The 19,291-nt window shown below is 38.6% G+C and overlaps 1 protein-coding gene across 1 annotated transcript; it reads left to right on the top strand.

The window, feature by feature from the left end:
• Positions 1 to 280: 280 nt before the first annotated feature.
• On the top strand, positions 281 to 18,811 carry RAB4A (RAB4A, member RAS oncogene family). Its single transcript, XM_009092842.4, has 8 exons — positions 281 to 413; positions 8,269 to 8,349; positions 9,522 to 9,636; positions 10,810 to 10,872; positions 12,079 to 12,233; positions 13,522 to 13,617; positions 15,186 to 15,346; positions 16,636 to 18,811. Exons 1-7 carry the CDS (start codon positions 383 to 385, stop codon positions 15,299 to 15,301), a joined length of 657 nt encoding a protein of 218 aa, XP_009091090.1. The 5' UTR covers positions 281 to 382; the 3' UTR covers positions 15,302 to 15,346; positions 16,636 to 18,811.
• The last annotated feature ends 480 nt before the right edge of the window (positions 18,812 to 19,291 follow it).

Here is a 19,291-nt window from a genome sequence, read left to right as displayed (position 1 = left end):
GGGAGCAGCGCCTCGGTGTGCGACTCGGTGCCGCGCACGGGTGAGGAGCCCGCGCCGGGCCGCCATCCTCACGGCGCTGAGGGACGCATTCCAGACACCGCCTACCCTGCAGGGAGGCGGGCGGGAGCAGCCCGGGCACGTGCGCCGTGTTTGGGGGCGGGGCCGCGGCCGCCAGCTGCCGCTCCTGCGCGGGGAGGCGGGGCGCGCGCGGGGCCCGGTCGCGCCTGCGCGGCGGCGGCAGCGGCGCGGGCGGGGCGGGGCGGGGCGGGGCGGGGTTGAGCCGGGCCCGGGCGGCGGGGCCTGTTCGGTTCCCTCCGCCGGCAGCGCCGACCCCGGGCGGGGTGGGCAGCGAGCAGCGGCGGCGGGGGTCACCCCTCCCGGGATGTCGCAGAGTGCCATGTCCGAGACCTACGGTAGGATCCGGGGGCGGGCTTAGGGGATCCCCCTCTCCGTCTCCCTCCTCCCCACTGGGGTAGCGGGCCCGGGGCCGGGCAGTGCCCCCTGAGGAGCGGGGAAGGAGCCGGTGTGACGTGAGGGCTCCCCGGACTCGGGCGGGTCCCTCTGCCCGCCGCTGCCCTGAGCCCCCAGCGCCTGCCCCGCCCGTGGCTGCCCGGCAGGAGCGTTCCGAGTATTCCTTCAGGGAGCGGCTTGGGCGCTGCTTGTTGCGGTGCGGGGAGTCCAGCAGGAAACTTGCAGTGCGTGTCCGCTGGGAAAAGCTGCCCCTGCCTTTACTTGGAGACGGCGGGTGCTTCTGCTGTCAGGTTAAGGATTCGGTCCTGTTGTCTTAGACGTGCAGGCGTCAGAAAGAGTTGATTGTGAGAGTGTGTTGGAGGGAAAAAGATCAGTGGGTATGTTCGTATGTCCCTGTGTTGGAATGGGTGTCTGACTGCTGCTGGTAGGAAAACATCCGATGAAGTAAGTCGGAGTGCAGGCGCTGACAGGGTGTGTCCAGTGCGTCCCTGGGAAGCATCTAAGAGAAGTGAGGAGTCAAAGAAGCAAGCAGAGCTGGTATTGCTGGCTAGGTGGAGGAGATGAAAGCAATTGAATAGTATTAACTTATTTTTTAAATAATTTTACTTGAATCTCTGCTTTGAACAGATTTCTTTTCTACCCTTTCCATTCCATACAGTTCTATGATGTTTTCCAGGATAAAGATGCTGTTGTACATATAAATATTTTCTAAAAGCCATGTGATAGTTTCATATTCGTAGTCCACGAGAGTAGGATCAGAATTGAATAGGGAATAATTGAATAATCAAAGCAGAATTGGACACAACAACTCTGGAAACTGTTTTGGAAGTTGGGGTGTCCATCAGGAGTAGGCCAAGTGACCTGATTGTTTCTGCTGTGTAGGTAATTTTATTTTCAATGCTGTAGTCATCAGTGCTTGATGTTCTGTCCTACTGGTTAGTGCTTTGGTGTACAGCAAATGCACAGAACTAAGGGGCAAAAAAAGGCAAGAGTGTCCCAAAAGAGGGGCAGCCCTTGAAGTGCCAACATTAGGATACTCCAACCCTGCTTCTTTTGTCCACCTGTTCTAGAAACACGTAAAAGTTATATGTAGAAACCAGAGGGCAGTGCTTTGTCCCCCTAGATTTGAGTTTAAACAAGTTCTTCATGCTCTGTACTCCTGTGATCTAGAGCACTTTGGCCATGCTTGTGGTGGTCTCTGAGCAAAAGAGTTGGTAGAAAATCAGAGATGATAGCATTTCAGTGGTGCTCCTTCTTTCATGCTGTAATAATACTAGGTAAGGCACATAAATGATTGATGTCTTAAACCAGAACATTGAAGCATTTTTTGCATTTTTCCAGTGATGTAGAATAGGGATAGTAAGCCTGCTGGAGCTGTTCATACTTTAATATTATTTTGGTATCTGAGAAAACAAGCCCTTGAAATGGAAGCTTTGTATTTGCTCCTGTTATTTGTTTAATTCTTGTTTGATATATTACCTTTTGGAGTTTCTTTGTAAGTCCTGTGCACTCACAGGCTACAAAAAATTCAGAGCTAGAAGGCTTGAGAGTGTCAAGTTGTAGAGAACACAGAAGAAGAAAAGCTAAGTTATAGCATAACATTTGCCTATACAATGGCTCTACAATCTCTGACCATAACAGTATCTGTAACTAATTTTGCAGTGTCCTGTTCACATATGTAGCAGGCCCATTGACAAATCAAAGTTAGCAGTACCATGTGATTAAATTATGGATCTTCTGTGCTTGATGATCTCTCTGAATTTAATGTGCTCACTGTCCTAACAGAGTGGTTTGTTCCTGACCAGCTGTTACAATGGCCATGGAGGATGGGAGAAGTATTAGGTCAGTTTCCTCCTGGTGACTGAGACTAGGGGTCACTGTATCCCCCTCCTGGAATCCCTGTAGCTTGTAAATCCTTAGTCATTAATTAGATTTTTCTTGTCACCTGAATTATGACCCATTCTAATTATGTAGCCTCAAGCTTTTTATCCCCTACAGATAGGCTCAGAAAACTGGTTGGTGGTTGGGTTGGTGTTTTTCTTCCCAATGTCATTTTGCTGTCTGTCTTTTAAATGACTTTAGTTTTGCTGTGAGGTTTCAACTTCTCTTTCTGTTGAAAGGGGGGTTATTTTTTTCTATATTTTTCTCAATCCATAGGGAGTAAAGAGCCTTTCCATGGACCACCGCTGTTAATTTCATGTTTCCTGGGTTTTTTCCTCCTTTAGTTTCTTCCTCCATATCAAATTCTGTCTTCTTTGAAGGTTTTCTGTTCACTCACTTTTCACAACTCATTCTGTCAATTACTGAGATTCTTGTCTCTTCCTTCTTTTCAAACAAAGTTCTGCAGTTTCTCAGTCTTGACACTAAATTTTGCTTACAATTCAAATTTTCACTCCTGCAGATCTGTTACATCAGTTGTGTATTTCTGTTCTTAGCTTTCTTATCTGTTCAATTATTTATGTGCTCAATTCAGTATCTATTCAATTCTTATGTGTTCATTTTATTCCCATACAAAGTGCCAAAACCAAACCAAACATGAATAGAAGATAACTCCATGAATTTTGAGACTGGATGTAGAAAGAATATTTTCCTGCTGCTTTTGGGAGAAAAGGGTCATTCTTTTAGAAGTTTGACATTTAACATTGGAAACAGATCTCTTATTCATAGGAAAACTCTTTTAACTCAAGTTTTCTGAGATGTAACAGCCTTTCTGTAGATAATTGCCATATAACAACAAATGCATGTTTTAGCTCACTTCCCAGTACAAAATATACGTGTTTTGGTGGTAAAGACAGCCTGACAGAGAGTTGCTTATTCTTAATAAATAAATGCAAAGTAACCTTTGGATTTCAAATGGTAGAAGGATGGAAGTTGTACTAGCATTGAATAAGTGCAATGTGTAAGACTTAAGTCAAATCTCTTCACTCCTTAGTTCCTTGTGTTTTTTCCACCAGCAACTACAAATCCCAATCTGTTCACATGAGTTTACCAATCTCTGTCATTGGCAGAGAGTGTATAGTCTTTCCATCCATTTGAAAATAATTCTGCTTGGTCTGGACAATTTGATTCATCCTTTTCTCGCCATCCCGTCCCATGGTGTTTACCTGATGGTATTTGCATCTATCACCCTGGTCTTCAGTTTGTTTCAAATCTGATTTTATTCCTCAGAGAGCATAGCTCTTTCACTTGTAAGAAAGCAGAACTTCCCACTCAGAAGCATTCTTTTTGCAGATTGGAATAGAGCCAGGTTGATCAGTTCTACCTGTTTATCTTGTTAACTTTCTGCTAGAGAAAGGAGTAAGCAGTGGCAATAGCTCCTCCTTTCATTTAGAGGCAGCATGTGCCAGTAGGAATACATCAGAGCACTCTTTCCTCCTGCCCTACGCCACGAATGAGTTTCCAAAGGGTCAGCATGAGTGATTTAAATTCTACTCTATAGAAAAGAGCTGGGAGGATTTCAAACTGAGATTGGGAATATAATATTGGACTCCCCCCTACCCTACTGTATTAGCAGTGTGAAGGAAACAATTTAATTCTCTTTGCGTTTTGAGGACTAAGCTACAGTATCTCAGAAGCAGTTTGACTATTTCTTCTGCTGGAGCAGACTTCAGTCAGAGGAGGAGGTTGGATGTCTGGGGGTGGTTGCCACATCAACCATCTGTTTTTGCTGGTGCTTGAGTCAAAGCCCACAATTGTCTCTCTTCTCCTTTCCCCTCAGCTCACACTGCACCACCACCCCCAAAAGAAAAAAACAAACACAAAAGATATTATGTCATTTATGTAGTTTAACAGCTTGTGCTGCTGGTGCATCTTTAGGGTGAAGCCACAGTTTTATTCCTTTTTGCCTGTGCTAGAAAATTTTTTATTTCCTGCACCCCCTACCCTGTTTGGGATAAGGTGATGCATGTAACTCTCAGAGGGGAGTAAGCTGATTCTTTATAATGCCTTATTTCCTTAAACAGCCATGCTATGCTGGGTTTCATCTCCTTATGATTTCTGTAGTGCATGTTTTGTAACCTTTCTTCCCTTTAGTGCAGAGTTCAGTTTTGATCCTAAATCCCTTCTGTATAAAGATGATATTATTTAAAGGCGAAGTGCTTTAACTTTTCTAGACCTTTCCAGTAGCCAGCATGGCAGCAAGCATTTGTAACATCTGAATGATGTTGCTTTTCAGCTTTTCTATGAAGGAGGAACAACAGAATTCAAAAGAAAAGTTTCTCTAGGGTGACAGCGTTGGCAGCTGACTGGAATGCTGGAGCTCTGAGCTGCTTTGTCAATAGAGAAAAAAAAAAGGAGATAAAAAAATAGCTATGAAATGAACTAACTCTTCTGGGAAGAGGACTCCAAAAAGGAAAACTAGAGCAATTAAGCAGTAGTGCAAACACTAGAATGTGAATTGCATTTGCTGAAATTGCCAAGAATGAATATATAAAGTTTGAGTCCACAGTGATGGTCTAAAAGAAGCTGTCTGCGCAATCTAATTTGATTTCTGTGCTTCCAAACTGCTAATTTTTACATACATCTGTACAGCTTAAACAGAAAACATTTCATATCCTAAATCATGTGCTAAAATAAGTAATAAAAATGTAGTTGATGTGTCACTGGTTGTCATACAGAAAGGCATTATAAGAAAGAAGTTGCAGAATAACAAGATGAAAAATGTTCTCCCTGTTCTTACCTGGTATTGCCTTATTTGTTAATAGGCTGGGCTGTGAACTTAAAAGTTTGTTAAATGTTAGTATTTTTAACATTTGGTATTGGCAAAGCCTTTTTCTTGTCCTTTGCAGTTGATTAAATGTGCAGAGTATTCCATATTTCCTGAACCAGTGTTCATGGATAAACTGATAACATAAGTCTAAAAGCTTTTTGTTAGTTTGAATAATTACATAAAATTGGAGTTTAAAAGGATAGAAGCATGGTTATATTTGTGAAGGTAACAGTGTCTTTAACACTACATGTGTTTGGAAACATTGCTGCCTTTGGTGCAGAAAGGTTTTAAATTTTTTGTTAGAAGGCTGCCATTTTCATTTTATGAAGTGGACTAAAACACATTTCTCTTGGTTTGGTGGAATAAAACACATTTCTCTTATTTTCATCTGGTGGAAAAAGTGAATTGTGACTAGTTTCAAGTTTCATCTTAAAAAGCCCATTTGCTGTTTTGTCAGATGGAAATTTATTTGTTGTCTACTAAGTAAGCAGGCATTGAACTGGCATCTAAGTGATTTATTTGTAGGAGAGAGTCTCTTTTAAATTTGTCTGGCACAGTAGAATCTGGATAGAAATTAGGAGTCTATTATGAAGTGCTGCTAAAAGATATTGTCAATTTAAAGGCATTAATATAAAATCCCCAAATAGCACTGTTGCTTTCAGAGCAAAATTTAAAACACCCCAGGGAAAAATACACTGCTGTTCTGATGCTCCTCCAGATCAGTGCCTGGCAGTGACATGGCTGTCCCAAGGCCTGAGTGGCCTGCAGCCTGTCTGTGCAGAAGGGAGCAGTGTGTTAAATTTGCTGCTCAATGTGGGTTTGTGAGTTGTACAGATATGCTTTCCTGAGCCACATCTGACAACCAGTGCTTGCAGTTATGGTGCAAATTAATGGGGGAATAGAGTTTTGGTTTCAGTCTTTCCCTGGTTTAGGTTTGCAGTGACTGTTGTACTACTGTCAATAACATGAGGCTTCTGTTGGAGAAAAAGGAAGGTAAACATAAATTTTATAATTGTTTTTAAGGAGAAAATCTGACAAACAACATTCACCAGATACAAAGTAGAACCACTTTTAATTGGATTTCAGATTTATGTTTGGAAAAATGACAGAATCAGAAACAGATTATTTTAAATGTCAGTGTCTCAGAATATCTTGCTTTTTGAGGTACTCTGAAAGTGATAAAACCAGTGAGATTATACACACACACACACAGAGTAGTTTAAATATACAAAATGGTGTAAAAGGCAGCTAACCAGTGATATTTGATCCATAAAAATTGAAACTTGGCTTTCGTTGAGATGCATTTTTTCTTAACCTAACACATTGGGCTATTTATGATACCTACATTTCATGCTAACAGTGAAGACTTGATATAGTGAAGGCTTCTCAGCCTCAGCGTGTTTTGCAGTTGAGATGACATGAAGGGCCCTTCTTTAGAGGAGTTAATAAAACTTTCACAACCTGAAGGAAAATCCTTTTTGTAACTTTTTTTTTTTTTTTTTTTTAATCCACAAAGCATGAGCAGCTGGGTGGGGGCGTGACAAATGAAAGGATTTTGGAACAGAAAGTCTTGAGCATGTAAATGGTCATATTTGTGAGCAAGAAACAGCCATCTTCTGAGAAGGGTAAAATTCAGAATCTATTCTGAGCCTGTTACAGCATTTCAAACAAGAGGGACAAAATGTAGAAAAGCAAAACTCATTAGTAAAACATTACTTGATTTTAGATATGAATAAGAACCAGAAGACGGGTGAAGACAAAGAACAGTAGACATTTCCAGGACTCACAGCTCTGTATTTTTAACAGTGGGAATCTTCTTACCCTTTGAGAAACTTGCTTGTTCCTTTTTACCATTGCTAGGGAGTGTTTGATATACCATAACAAGTAATTCCTTCATTAAACAGAATGAGCACATAGATCTGTGTGCATCTTAAATTCAGTTTTTGAAACTAAGTACTCAAATGAGGTCCTGGTAGAGGATTTTATCAGTTCTTTGACTTACTTAGCATTATTTTTCTTTTTATTTGGCCATCCCTTGGGCCAATACGCATGTAGCCCACTTGATAGCTTTGACCACTCTTAACAAAATTAATGCTTTTATTTTTGTTGATATTGCAAATTAAATCATTTTCCTTGCATTCTGTTTCTTAGAGAAACAGTGCAATAAAGAGTAAAAATTCTGCTGCTAGTAGAAAAATAAATAGGGAATCTTGCATGAGCTGTAAAGGTTGCCTTGGTGGCAGTTGTAAGCTTTTTAATCAGTTTATCATTTTTGAGAGCTGTAAGGCAGGGAAGCTTTCTTCAGTCTTTAGCAAAACTGAAAGCAGATTTGTGGTGGTAGCATTAAAGCATTTTATGTAACTGTTGAAACAATAGAAATGGGCCATAAATCTTGAACATGTGTATTACCAATGAACATTGACATAAATGGCTCATAAATAGGTAAGAGAAATACATGTATATTAATTTAACATGGGGAAGAAATGTGAAACTAGGCATCCCAGAGTAAAAATTATTTCTTCCCTCTAAATTTTGCAGAGAAATACTGTGGTTGTCCCAGCTGTACGGGGATTAAAAACCAAGTATGAGTATTAAACTGTTAATGGAGAATTTCAAATTAAGGTAAATTAAAACCAAAAGAAAACCAACCCCCCCCAAAAAAAAAAAAAAAAAAACAACCACAACCACCCCTCTCTGGAGTTTTAGATTTTGAGAAATGATATCATTATATATTTGTGTTGATGATAGTTAATACCTTACATGCTCTTAAAACACATTCCTGGAATACAAGCCAACCATTTACCTGTGGTTGAGCCTATTTTAACTGATCTCAGATTCAGCTTTTTCTGCTTTGTTTTGTCTGTCTTGCCTCTCCAGAAAGAAGAATTATTAGTTCTTGCTGTGTAATATCACTATTACAGACACTGGATAATTCTTCAGATTTATTGCTATTTTGCTAATTTTGTCATCTATTCCCTTCTCTTTGAAATAACAGCTATAAGAGAGTAGCTGGCTTGTGGGTTTGGTCTTGTAACAAAAATGTGAGTCCATACTAAAATTTAGCAATTTTTTTTTCTTTCAATATTCAGATTTCCTGTTTAAGTTCTTGGTGATAGGAAATGCTGGAACTGGAAAATCCTGTTTACTACACCAGTTTATTGAAAAGAAATGTAAGTACATATGAAGGACAGTAAGACTTCTCCACTGCCTTGAACCAGAGGTAAAGGCTCTGCCTACCTGAGTAGCTGTCATTGGTAGGGAAGCTCCCCTAATTCTCTTATTTGTGTAGGTGAGGATTTTAGTAAAGAATTATGTTCAGAACCATGCTGTAAATTCTTATTGCTCACTGTTTGTCTTTAATCTAAAGCCTAATATGGAGCATTACTCTCTGTTAAATAAATATAACAAGATGTTGGTGAAAATACAGACTTACTTTCTTTGAGAGGTTTAATTTGCAGCTGCAAGATTCCCTGGATATATAGTAGAGACTTGGATCTTTTAGAGAAAATAATGAAAGAAAAGCTGAATTGCTTAAGTAGATTTAGAAAGCCTGTAGCATCTTTTGAAATAAATAGTAACTCTGTTTTCTTTGTTAAGGACTATGGTCTATGATAAATCCTGATTGAGATTCAATTGTGAATGCTATTCAGAGATGAACAGATAACATAAAAGAAAATTTCTGTTGGATTGTACATTTGGTATCAAGATTAAACAAAAATAATATGCATTTAGAAACCTTTGTAAATCTAAGGTGACTGCTGTCTTTTTCAAACAACCAATAATTCATCTTATCTCTTGCGAAATACTTGAGGGTAATGATGTGTAAGCGCTAAGGAACATGGCTTGATTCTGAGTGAACTTGAAACAAGCCCTTGCTTCTAGTAAGGGCAGCTGTAAATTGCTGAGATTTTGGGATATCAAGAGCATACGTAGAGCAAGTATCTTAACTTTGTGCATTAAAGAAGAGTTGACTCTTGCATATTCATGGTCAAGATTGTGTGCATTCTCATTAATTGTAATTATAAATGGCATCAAAGTATTAGAAAACACAGTTGGAAAAAAGTGGACAAAAAGTATCTTGCTACCTATTAAAGTGAACTGGAAATTATTTAAAGCAGGCCTTTCTAGTACTAAGTTTGGCTTGACTAAACTGTCAAAAATTGTAAGAACATTCATTTCTGTATGGTGGCAGTGAGCTTATGAGCTGCACTGAATTTGATGGTTCAGGAAGTTTGTAATTTGAACACTGAGGAGGTTTTGATAATATCTAAATTGTTTTTTGTAAAAACTATTCATTCTAAATATTCTTCTAATAAGTTTTTTTTTCTTTCTTTTTTTGTAGTCAAAGATGACTCAAATCATACTATAGGAGTGGAATTTGGTTCAAAGATCATAAATGTTGGTGGTAAATATGTCAAATTGCAGATATGGGATACAGCAGGACAAGAGCGGTTCAGGTATGCTTTTCAGCCATTTTATTAAGTGTTGGTACAAAAGCTGCTGTGAGTGGTAGATATTATTTCTCTCTGCTTGTAAACAGGTAAAGCTTTTTGGTCAGCGGAATTGTTTGTCTGCTTTCATATTCACCTTCTCACCTGGACACAGTGACACAGATCCATGGATATTGGTAGAGCTATGCTGCCTTGCAGGATCTGAGTTTCTGCCCTTTCTTTTATTGGGTATTTTCTGTTAAGGTATATGAGTGAAATAGGTGCCTAAAATCTTGCTCACCAGCTAAATTCATAATTAACTATTTTAACTAAGAGTATGCACTTTACGTATAGGAGACCTTCTATTGGCTGGAATAAGTAAATGTCAGGAAGCTGTAAGCTGTTCAAAATCTTCATGAAAGCAAATGCACAGTATAATTATATACAGTTTTATAAAAGAAGAAAAAAAGATCAGTCAAATTCATTGGGGTAAATACATTTCTAGAAAGACTGAGATATCTTAAGTTTCTTAGAGAAAAAGCAATTGATTTGTCAACTTATAACAATCAGCGTACTGTTAATGCTGTATTTTAAGTGTTCTACACCTGAGGCATAGATAAAACTCAGTAAAATCTAATGGATTCCTGGGTATATTCACCATCAAATAGGACATCGATTTTTTTTAATATATTTTGGGAGGATGGAGTGTGTGTCTGAGGTCTCTTTATTTTGGGAGAGGGCTTGGTTAACAAAGGTGAGAATGATGGTAGAAGTCTGAGTTTTGGGCAGCAGTCCAGGTAAATGTCTTCTATCAGACAAGTCCTTTGGATATAGTTCTGACTAAATAAAGCTGGGCTGTGATATATAGTCTTCATTAACGAGGTCTCTTCAGTGTGTTGGCCAGATAGCAGCCTCCAGTTCTGTATCTGGTCATGTATTATGATGATTTGTATACCTTCAGCACCACATGGATCATAATGGACTCAGAATCCTCATACAGCTATATTTAATCAAAGTGCTTCATCAAAATCCTGGTTGTAATTAGTCTGCTGCTGCACAGCTGATTACGTTGTCTAAAAACATGTATTGTTTTAAAGATGTAAATAAGAATTCTATTTCATAATACAGATTGTGTTATGTTAACCCAGATTTTAAACAGTGAAGACACCACAGAAGTGTGTATTTGTGATGCTATTTCAGGTCTGTAACAAGGAGTTACTACAGAGGGGCTGCAGGTGCTTTGCTTGTCTATGATATAACCAGGTAAGAAAGCCAGCATCTCCTTTGCTCATAGACTGCCAGATCCAATTAATGCACAATGACTCCTCCCCAAGTACCTAATGCTCTAATCAAGATTGGGCAGGAAGAAAAGAAAGTGAGTATAAGAGGTACTTCTGTTACAGTGCATATTTAAGCTTGCTTACATGAGATATTGTGAATGTCAGATTTGGACAATCCTAAAGGGTTACACAGATTTGTGGGGATTGGCCCCCCCGGTTGCTGATCTACTGATGGTGGAATACATGCAGCCACTGGCTCAGCAAGCCTTGCCACAGAAACAAGAGTGGACTTCAGCCACCCTTAATCAAGGTGGTGCTGCTGATCAGTGTGCTGGGATAGAAGGTCATCATCTGGAGAATCTAGCTCTGCCTACACATTCTTTAACTGTAGGCCAAAATTCAGTTCATCTCTGCATCTTTCAATGTTTTAATATTATAGGCAGCCAATAAAACTCCTTACCATTGCACGTGTTCACATTCTTCCTGCCACCATTGACTTGTCAGAAGAGTTTTGGGTTGGTTTATGGTGGTTCACTAGGTTGTTGCTTGTTGTTCTGTGAGTGAAGAGTTCTCTCAGCAGGCTTTGAAATCTGTGTTCTGTGCTTAAGGGCAGCTGGAGTCATCTGTCAGTCTCACTGCTTGAAAGATTTCACCCTGACCACTGCTACAATGGCAAGTGGTGTATGCAGGGTGGCTGCCTGCAGCGAGGGTCCTGACACCGCTGTGAAAGTTCAGGCAAGCACATCTACACAAGCCTCATAAATTCTTACAATCCCACTGGTAATTTAAGTATCAGTTGAATTCCAAATGGAACAATATCTCATTCTGTTATCCCAAAATGTCATGCACAAAAGGTTAAAACTAGATAAGAGTTTAAAATTTTAGCTTTTCACATTAACACATTTTTACAATTTATAATTGTGTGTTTATAATTATGATTATTTTATTATTGCATGTTTAAATATTGTGATTCATTTTATTTTGATTTTTAAAAACTCAAGCTTTTAATAGTTTCAGAAATTTGATGTTCTTCCCAGTTCATCACTGGCACACTGAAATGTGTAGGTGCCTTGCCTGACTACCAGCATTTTGTTTGCCACAAACACAGATTTGCTGTCTGAGTTTTGGTTCGGTGATCTGTTCACGAGAAATGAGTGTGTCCTAATAAAGGATTTCATTTCCTGCACAGCCGAGAAACCTACAATGCACTTACTAATTGGTTGACGGATGCAAGAATGTTAGCAAGTCAAAATATTGTGATAATACTGTGTGGAAACAAAAAGGATCTTGATGCAGATCGTGAAGTCACTTTTTTAGAAGCATCCCGGTTTGCACAGGAAAATGGTAAGTACAAAACCTTCATGTAGCATTCAAAGATGCATAATCCTTCAGATCATTAATATTTTTGTGCAGTTAGGCTGTACTTTGTACCCAGTCTACAGAAAAGAGTTCTGTCAGTTCCTGAATGTCTCAGACATGTTTTATGGAAAATCCTTTCCTTAGGATTTTTTCTCCTGAGAAGCTGAGAGGCCTCAGGAAGAAAATGTAAACAATGATTATCTGCTGCTGTGGAATGCAACAAGTGGTTCTGTGTTTGGTCTCATCTGGTTGTTTTTAATTAATGGCCAATCACAGTCCAGTTGTTTCTCTCTCTGGTCAGACACAGGATTTTGTTATCATTCCATTTTTTTCCGTTGCTTGCAAGCCTTTTGATGAAATCCTTTCTTCTATTCTTTTAGTATAGTTTTAATATAATATATAAAAAAATAATAAATCAAGCCTTCTGAAACATGGAGTCAGATCCTTGTCTCTTCCCTCTTCCTGGGACCCCTGTGAACACCACCACACCTGAGGCCCAGAGAGGCAGTGCCTGCAGTGAAAACTACATGTACTGCTTAAGTCCCATTAGCAATGGTTCTTCCACTCACAGTTGCTCCTTTAAGAATACTCTCTATGTGGGGATAAATTCAGTAGGAAATGTAATACAATTTCAGGTATTGCATTGCCTCCAGATAGCTGAGAAGAAAATAGACATGAATTCCCATTTTTTCAGCATCTTAAAGACTCTGTAGAAAACAGACAAAATGGTATGAGGTATGCTGCAGTTTGAAGCAATGAGTTTTATTCATTGAAAACTGAGTTCAGTGCAGGGCATGGACCCAGATGACTATTACCTGGTCTGTAGTATTCAGAATTTCTACTCTGAGGACACAATTCTGTGTCAGCTAAAGCCAGTCTTGGTCTGAGCTTCTGTGCTGCAGTCCTCCCATCAGCAAAATCTGGTTTTGCTTTTATCAACCAAAGTCTTTTCTACCAAATCTGGTTACCAGCTATGATTTTGCTTATAACCTCCATTAATGGGAAACTGTATAACTGTATAAAGTTTGGTTTCAAGTGCAGTTTTGCATGCTCAGCCCAGGTTATCTTTGGATTCCTGCTTTCTAGGGTGCCTGAAATTTTAGAGGATGTTTTTTGTGGTTTTGCCATCAAAAGTTAGTTTTTCTGGACCATGCTTTTTGACTGTAGATCTCTGTAAAAATATTTCTATTGTTCCTGGCTTTCATGCTTTGAATTATTATACCTGCTATTCCAGACTTGTTTTGAGGATTTTTTTTTTTGATGTCAAATGCAGAGCTGATGTTCTTGGAAACCAGTGCTCTAACGGGGGAAAATGTTGAAGAGGCCTTTGTACAGTGTGCAAGGAAAATACTCAATAAAATTGAATCAGGTAAATTGAACTTTTATTCATTTTCAGATAAAAGATTTTATAAATAAAAAGTGCACATGGAAATATCATCATTCAAAGTTCTCTAGTGGAATTAAACCAAAAAAACCCAAAATTTCATTTTGGTAAAATAACCTATTTGTTTTCTTGTTGCTTCTCATATGCTTTAATAGGAATGGATGTCTAAGTGAGATCTGTATTTCCAAGAAGGGGTGGTGGTGTGAATTGTGGGTGACGTTCAACTTATCATCAGGTCTGAGTGTAGGTTTAGACCTCTTTATCTTAAGTCAAGTCTGAGTGTAGGTTCTGTGGGTTGCTGCATCCCTACAAATACCAAGCCTGACATTAGACAGTTTTTTTAGTCCAGAATAAAAACCTAATATCAGGGCAGTCATAACCTAAATTCTGCTTCTCATATAAAACAGGAAATACAGTCAAGAGAGTATGAACAGTAATACTAAAAATTTCAGGGATGTTTCCTAGCAACTGTTTCTCTGAAGTGACCTCTCTGCCTCTCAGTTGAAATAATTTTTACTTTTGCAGATCTAGAAATATAGCAGAAGCTTCTCAACACAAGTGGGCAGGTTTCTGCTAGAGACAGGTTCCTGTGTGCTAGATATCATTACAGCCAATTTGTGTTCCAGTTTTTCTTTTTTCTAGCTGCTTGTTATCTTTAAAGTTTTAAGTATTGGCCATATCAAAAAGTCTGTCTTGGATTCTAATTACACATTTCCAATGCCAAACACAAAATTTTAGATTAATATGATATTGTATGTTCAAAGGAATTTTCTGATTACTGCATCAAATCAGTGCCAAACAGCAGCTTTCATTTTAAACAAACAAACAAAAAGAACCTAAACAAACCCAAAACCCAAATGAAAAAAGAAAGTATAGCTACTTTTTCACAATACTGTAGTTTGATGACTGCTTTAAAGAGGCACTGCCACCACAGAATTAGGTCTTCTTTTCTGTCAACTGCTCCTGGCTTTTTTTGTGCCAGCACACATCCATTGAATCATGCAAAAAAAATGGAGACTATAAGGATCTCATGGAAGTCTCTCTTGGCCAGACCACCATACAGCCATAAGAACAGCTTTGAAGACAGAAGGTATGAAGTAGGCAGAAGTGGATACCAGAAGCTGGAAAGGTTATCATTTTCCCTGGGGAACAGTTCTTTTTGGCATCTTTCTATCAGATTGATCCATTTTTGTTTGGCTTGGTATCTACAGTACTATTTTCTTTGCTATGAGCCTCTGCAAGCAGGAAGTTTTTAACTGTATTCGCAGAAAACATTTTAGACCTTTCTTTTGCTCAAGGAAGTGCAAATGCATTTCTTGTTTGCAGCCTAACTCTGAGACAGATTGCTTTGTCATCATGATCAAGGGCATATGGTTAAATTAGAGGAGAAAATTATTCAGGTTTGAAATTGCCTAAAAGCAGATAGAATTGAGATAATCTCTCCATAAATAGATCAGAATATAATTATGCTTTTCCTTTAATGTTGATGGTTAATTTAGAATGTATTATTTGCACATAATCTATGTTCTTGTGACCATTTTGTTTCTCATTAGGAGAATTGGATCCAGAAAGAATGGGCTCAGGTATTCAGTATGGAGATGCTGCCTTGAGACAGCTGAGATCACCACGCAGAGCACAAGCACAAAGTGCTCAAGAATGTGGGTGTTAGAGAAACAAAACACAAAATCCCAAATACTTACTTTAGATACAGAAGGTAAGGCTACAACAATCTTGGGGTGCTGGGCAAATTAGCATGTTTCATAAATGTGCTGTATTGGGTGCTAGTCTTTTTCACAGTTAGCCTGTAAGTTACAGAGAATCTATTGAAATAATGCACAGTGGAATGGATTGGTGTTTTTATACACTGGTTTTTCTTCTTTCATCTGCTGGGAAGACTAGACCTCTTACTGAAGTATTTCTAAATCTTAGCTTAATCTGAGTAATGCTGGGGGAAATATGTTAAAATTCTCTATTCCTGAAATGCATTATAGGCCTAATAGCTGCCCAATGCACTGTAGAGAGAGTGATTCAGTTCACTTGCATTGGGAACAAACAAGTAAGCATTCACAAAATGTATGGTACAGTATCTTGTCCTAAGCTATTACAAAGTCTTTTCTAAAAATGAGGCTTAAACACTGAGACTCAGAAATTAAAGATAACACTAAATTTCAAACTTCCACTGACATTTCTGCCCCTACCTAAAAGCAGCCTAAAGTTATTCTGATTCCTGTCTGCTATAAGCAGAAATGTAAACAAGAGGATAGTAGTTATTTGCTGCTTAAGCAGTGTTGTCATCTAATTAGTTCTTCTGGGGCTGTTGCAGCCTGGGAAACGTGTGCAGTGTTCTAAAGTTCTTCCAAAGATGTTGTTCAGAGAAAGTGAGGAAAGAATTTTTCCCTTTAGCAGTTGTAGGAGAAGAGACATAAGTCACAAACTCCTAAGAATAGCTCCGTGGTTAGTCTTGCTTGTGTTTAGAAGAGAGTTGTCCTTAAGACAGTTCTCAATAGTCACTGGATTTTACGTAACTCCTTGCAGTGTGCAGTGGCTCTCTTAGGACAGTCCTTTCTCCCTGTATAGGTAATTAGTCTGCTGTAATTAATCATTATTTCTCTAGTACAAGGACGGTGATATCAAATAAGTACTGTAGGCATAGTTCCTGCATCACTTTTACTGTATTCATTCATCAGCTTGAGCAGTGCACACAGCAGAAGTTTTATGGAGCATTAAATAAGGCACCACATAATTCTACATTCTCATATTTTTTCCTTTGTTAATTGGGAACTTAGCTCCCAATTAAAGCCCAGAATTTTAAATATTGTATCCTTGAACTGCTTTCCTCTTATATAATTCCATTATTCAACTAAGAGACTGCTGGAAAAGAGCTTTAAAGTTCAGCTTTGGTTTGGCCCTACAGAAATGAAAATTTATTGATCTTATTTCAAGAGCTCAGTTTTCAGATTTATCAGATATAGTTAATTAATAGAGTTCTTATGTATTTTATAGCTGTCCTTGCAAATGGTGTACGAAGAAACAGAAAAGCTTGAAGGCTATGCAGTTTTTAAAAACATCTTTCCACTATCTACAAACAGAGCAGACCACTGACAGAAAGGTGTCCTGAGGTAGGGGGCAGGAATGTGTGCACCACACAAGTCTGCAAACTGAACTGGATAGTTTGGTGGACAATATTAAGGCTCATACTGTATGTAAATGTTTTCCATTACCTGTTTTTGTTCTTTCACCTCTAGTTTAAAGCATTGCAGTGTACTGTAAATAATGTAACAGTAAATCTACAAAGCATGGTATACTTATGTATGCTATTAGAATGTTGCACTATAAGCAGTTTAATATTTTATTTTTTTATCATATAAACAAATGTAACTGAGGTAGGCTTTGTCACATTTGTTTGTTGCACAATAGTTTGTATTTACAACCTGAATTATAAAACCACTGGCAACTGTCAGTGAGAGGTTGTTGGTTTATTTTTTTTTACTCAGTTTGCCACATTCTAACAAGCTGTTGACAGGATCAATTCTTAATGTGTGGTTACAACCCATACTTCTGTATCCTGATAGTCAAGTTGGAAAAGGCAAGTTAAAGCACAAGAGCAAAGCAGGAATGCTACACTGAGCTATACCATCTTTCATGAAATTAGAGTTCTGTTTATTTCTTTGTCCTGACATTTTTGGTTCAAATAGATGCTTATCTGAAAAGTATGCACCTTGGGTTGTTTCTGAATTAAATGGAATTAAGCATGCTTTGTACTTGAAAAGCTTAGGTTTAGGTTTAAAAAGGCTGTTGGGTCCAAAAACTTTCATGTTGTGTCACTCCTCTGATTGTTGTATTGAGGATTGGATTTGTTACAGAACCGATAACAATTATTCCTAATGGTATTCTCTTCCTGGTAAGAGTGTGAAGTATTTTTTGAAGCAGCATAACTGTATTTTCAAGAACATCAGAGAACTCCAAAGAAGCTTACCTATCTTAATCCTTGCTCAGTTCAGTTTGGCTTTCAGAACTGCAAATACTTACCAAAAGCAAGTCCTCTGGAGCAGGAAGTTGGATGGAGCTGTTTCCTCCACCAGTCCAAATAGCCAGTTATTAATTGGGATGTGTTGTCCCCCAGAGCTGAGGAGGGTATTAGTTCAAAACCCCAAACAGTTCTGGAACGCTGGGAAAAGATGAGGCACTGGGTGGTCTATTCCACCATATGCCATTCCACAACCCAATCAGGTTTCTTTGCACACTGACTAAAGCTGGGCACTGACACAGCACAAGCAGAGCTGGAGGTTGTTCTCCTGTCATTGTTAGAGTGGTGCAAGGGCTGTTGGCTATTGATCAAAACCTCTTTCCCTTATTACAGTAGCAGTTGAAAGGAGCAGAGGACTGTTGCTTATAAATAGAAATTTCAGGGGTTTCACAGGGATTTTCTTCTACTTCTTTCTGTCCCTTTTACATACAAAGCCTCTTTTATACTTGGTTCCTATGATCATTTTGGTCAAGTGTCTCTGGTTTAAAAAGCAGTTATCAGTTTTATTCTTTCAGTAACTGTCTTAAAGCTGTCCCCTTCCTCCCTGGAAGGAAAGACTAGTGTCATTATGAGTTTGGACATGTTTTTACCATTTTTAATGTATACTTTCACGGTATACACATTAACCTGGTTAATGTGCATGTTTTGTAGTATCTCAGCCTTTTATGCTGCATATCTTACTGACATTCTAGAAAGAATTTTTCTAAAATTGCAACTCCTTAGAGAAATACTGTTGGAAGCAATAGCTCTCAGCAGTGCAAACTCAATTGTTTACTATTGCTCCTCTGAGAGTCTTTTATTTCTAAAAATAAGCATCATGCCAATATCAGCCCTGGAATATATTTCAAGCTTTAGCATTATAGTTGACACCTAGGTCACCTGAACAGTAAGTCATAAATAGTCTAAGTACATTTTCAGGGTAAAATTCTTACAAAGCAAGATGGGTGGGAGTCTTACACGAAATACCACCAGGTACCTGTATCTGAGGTTTCATTGGATGTGGAGCTTTAGCTGTTCAGCTCATGAAGAGATTTAAATGTCTTATTAAAGCCTGTGTCTTGCCTTTTAATGAGTCTGTTGGCCTACACTATTTCATTTAATGCTTGTATCTAGCACCAAATAAAGAATCTTCCTTGATTTTCTTCCAGCAAATCCTGTGTACTTGTACAAGCTTTGTCTGTTAAGTCAATAACATGACTGTTGGGCAACTCACATAGGATTCACAGTTGCCTCATCTTATCCTTTCTTTGTATTCAAATAGGTATTGCAGTATGGCTCATGAGTTCCCTTAAGACCTATAAAAAGCCAATGCCATAGAAAAGCCTGATTAGTCTGTACACCTCATTTCCATTATATTTCATATGCTGGAAGAATTGACACTATAAAAATCTCAAGAAATACATTGCAAATCCTCAGTAAAAATAGTCTCATTCATTTGCTGAAGAACCCATGGCATAGAGAACTCCAGTGTAGCCAGCTTTTAAAAGCTTCATTTTTCCTGTTGCCATGAGTATACCTGTTCATAGGATAACAGAGAGAAAACAGGAAGCTGTAGTTTTCCTCCAAAGCTTTACATTTATGTTTTCCAAGGCACAGCATTTAAGATAGCCCGTACAGCTGGGGTTTTTATCT

This window comes from Serinus canaria, chromosome 3 (assembly GCF_022539315.1).
Source record: "Serinus canaria isolate serCan28SL12 chromosome 3, serCan2020, whole genome shotgun sequence".
In the NCBI taxonomy this organism is placed as follows: Eukaryota; Metazoa; Chordata; class Aves; order Passeriformes; family Fringillidae; genus Serinus; species Serinus canaria.
Note: the sequence above shows the minus strand (reverse complement) of the source record. Positions and strands in the feature narration are given on the sequence as shown.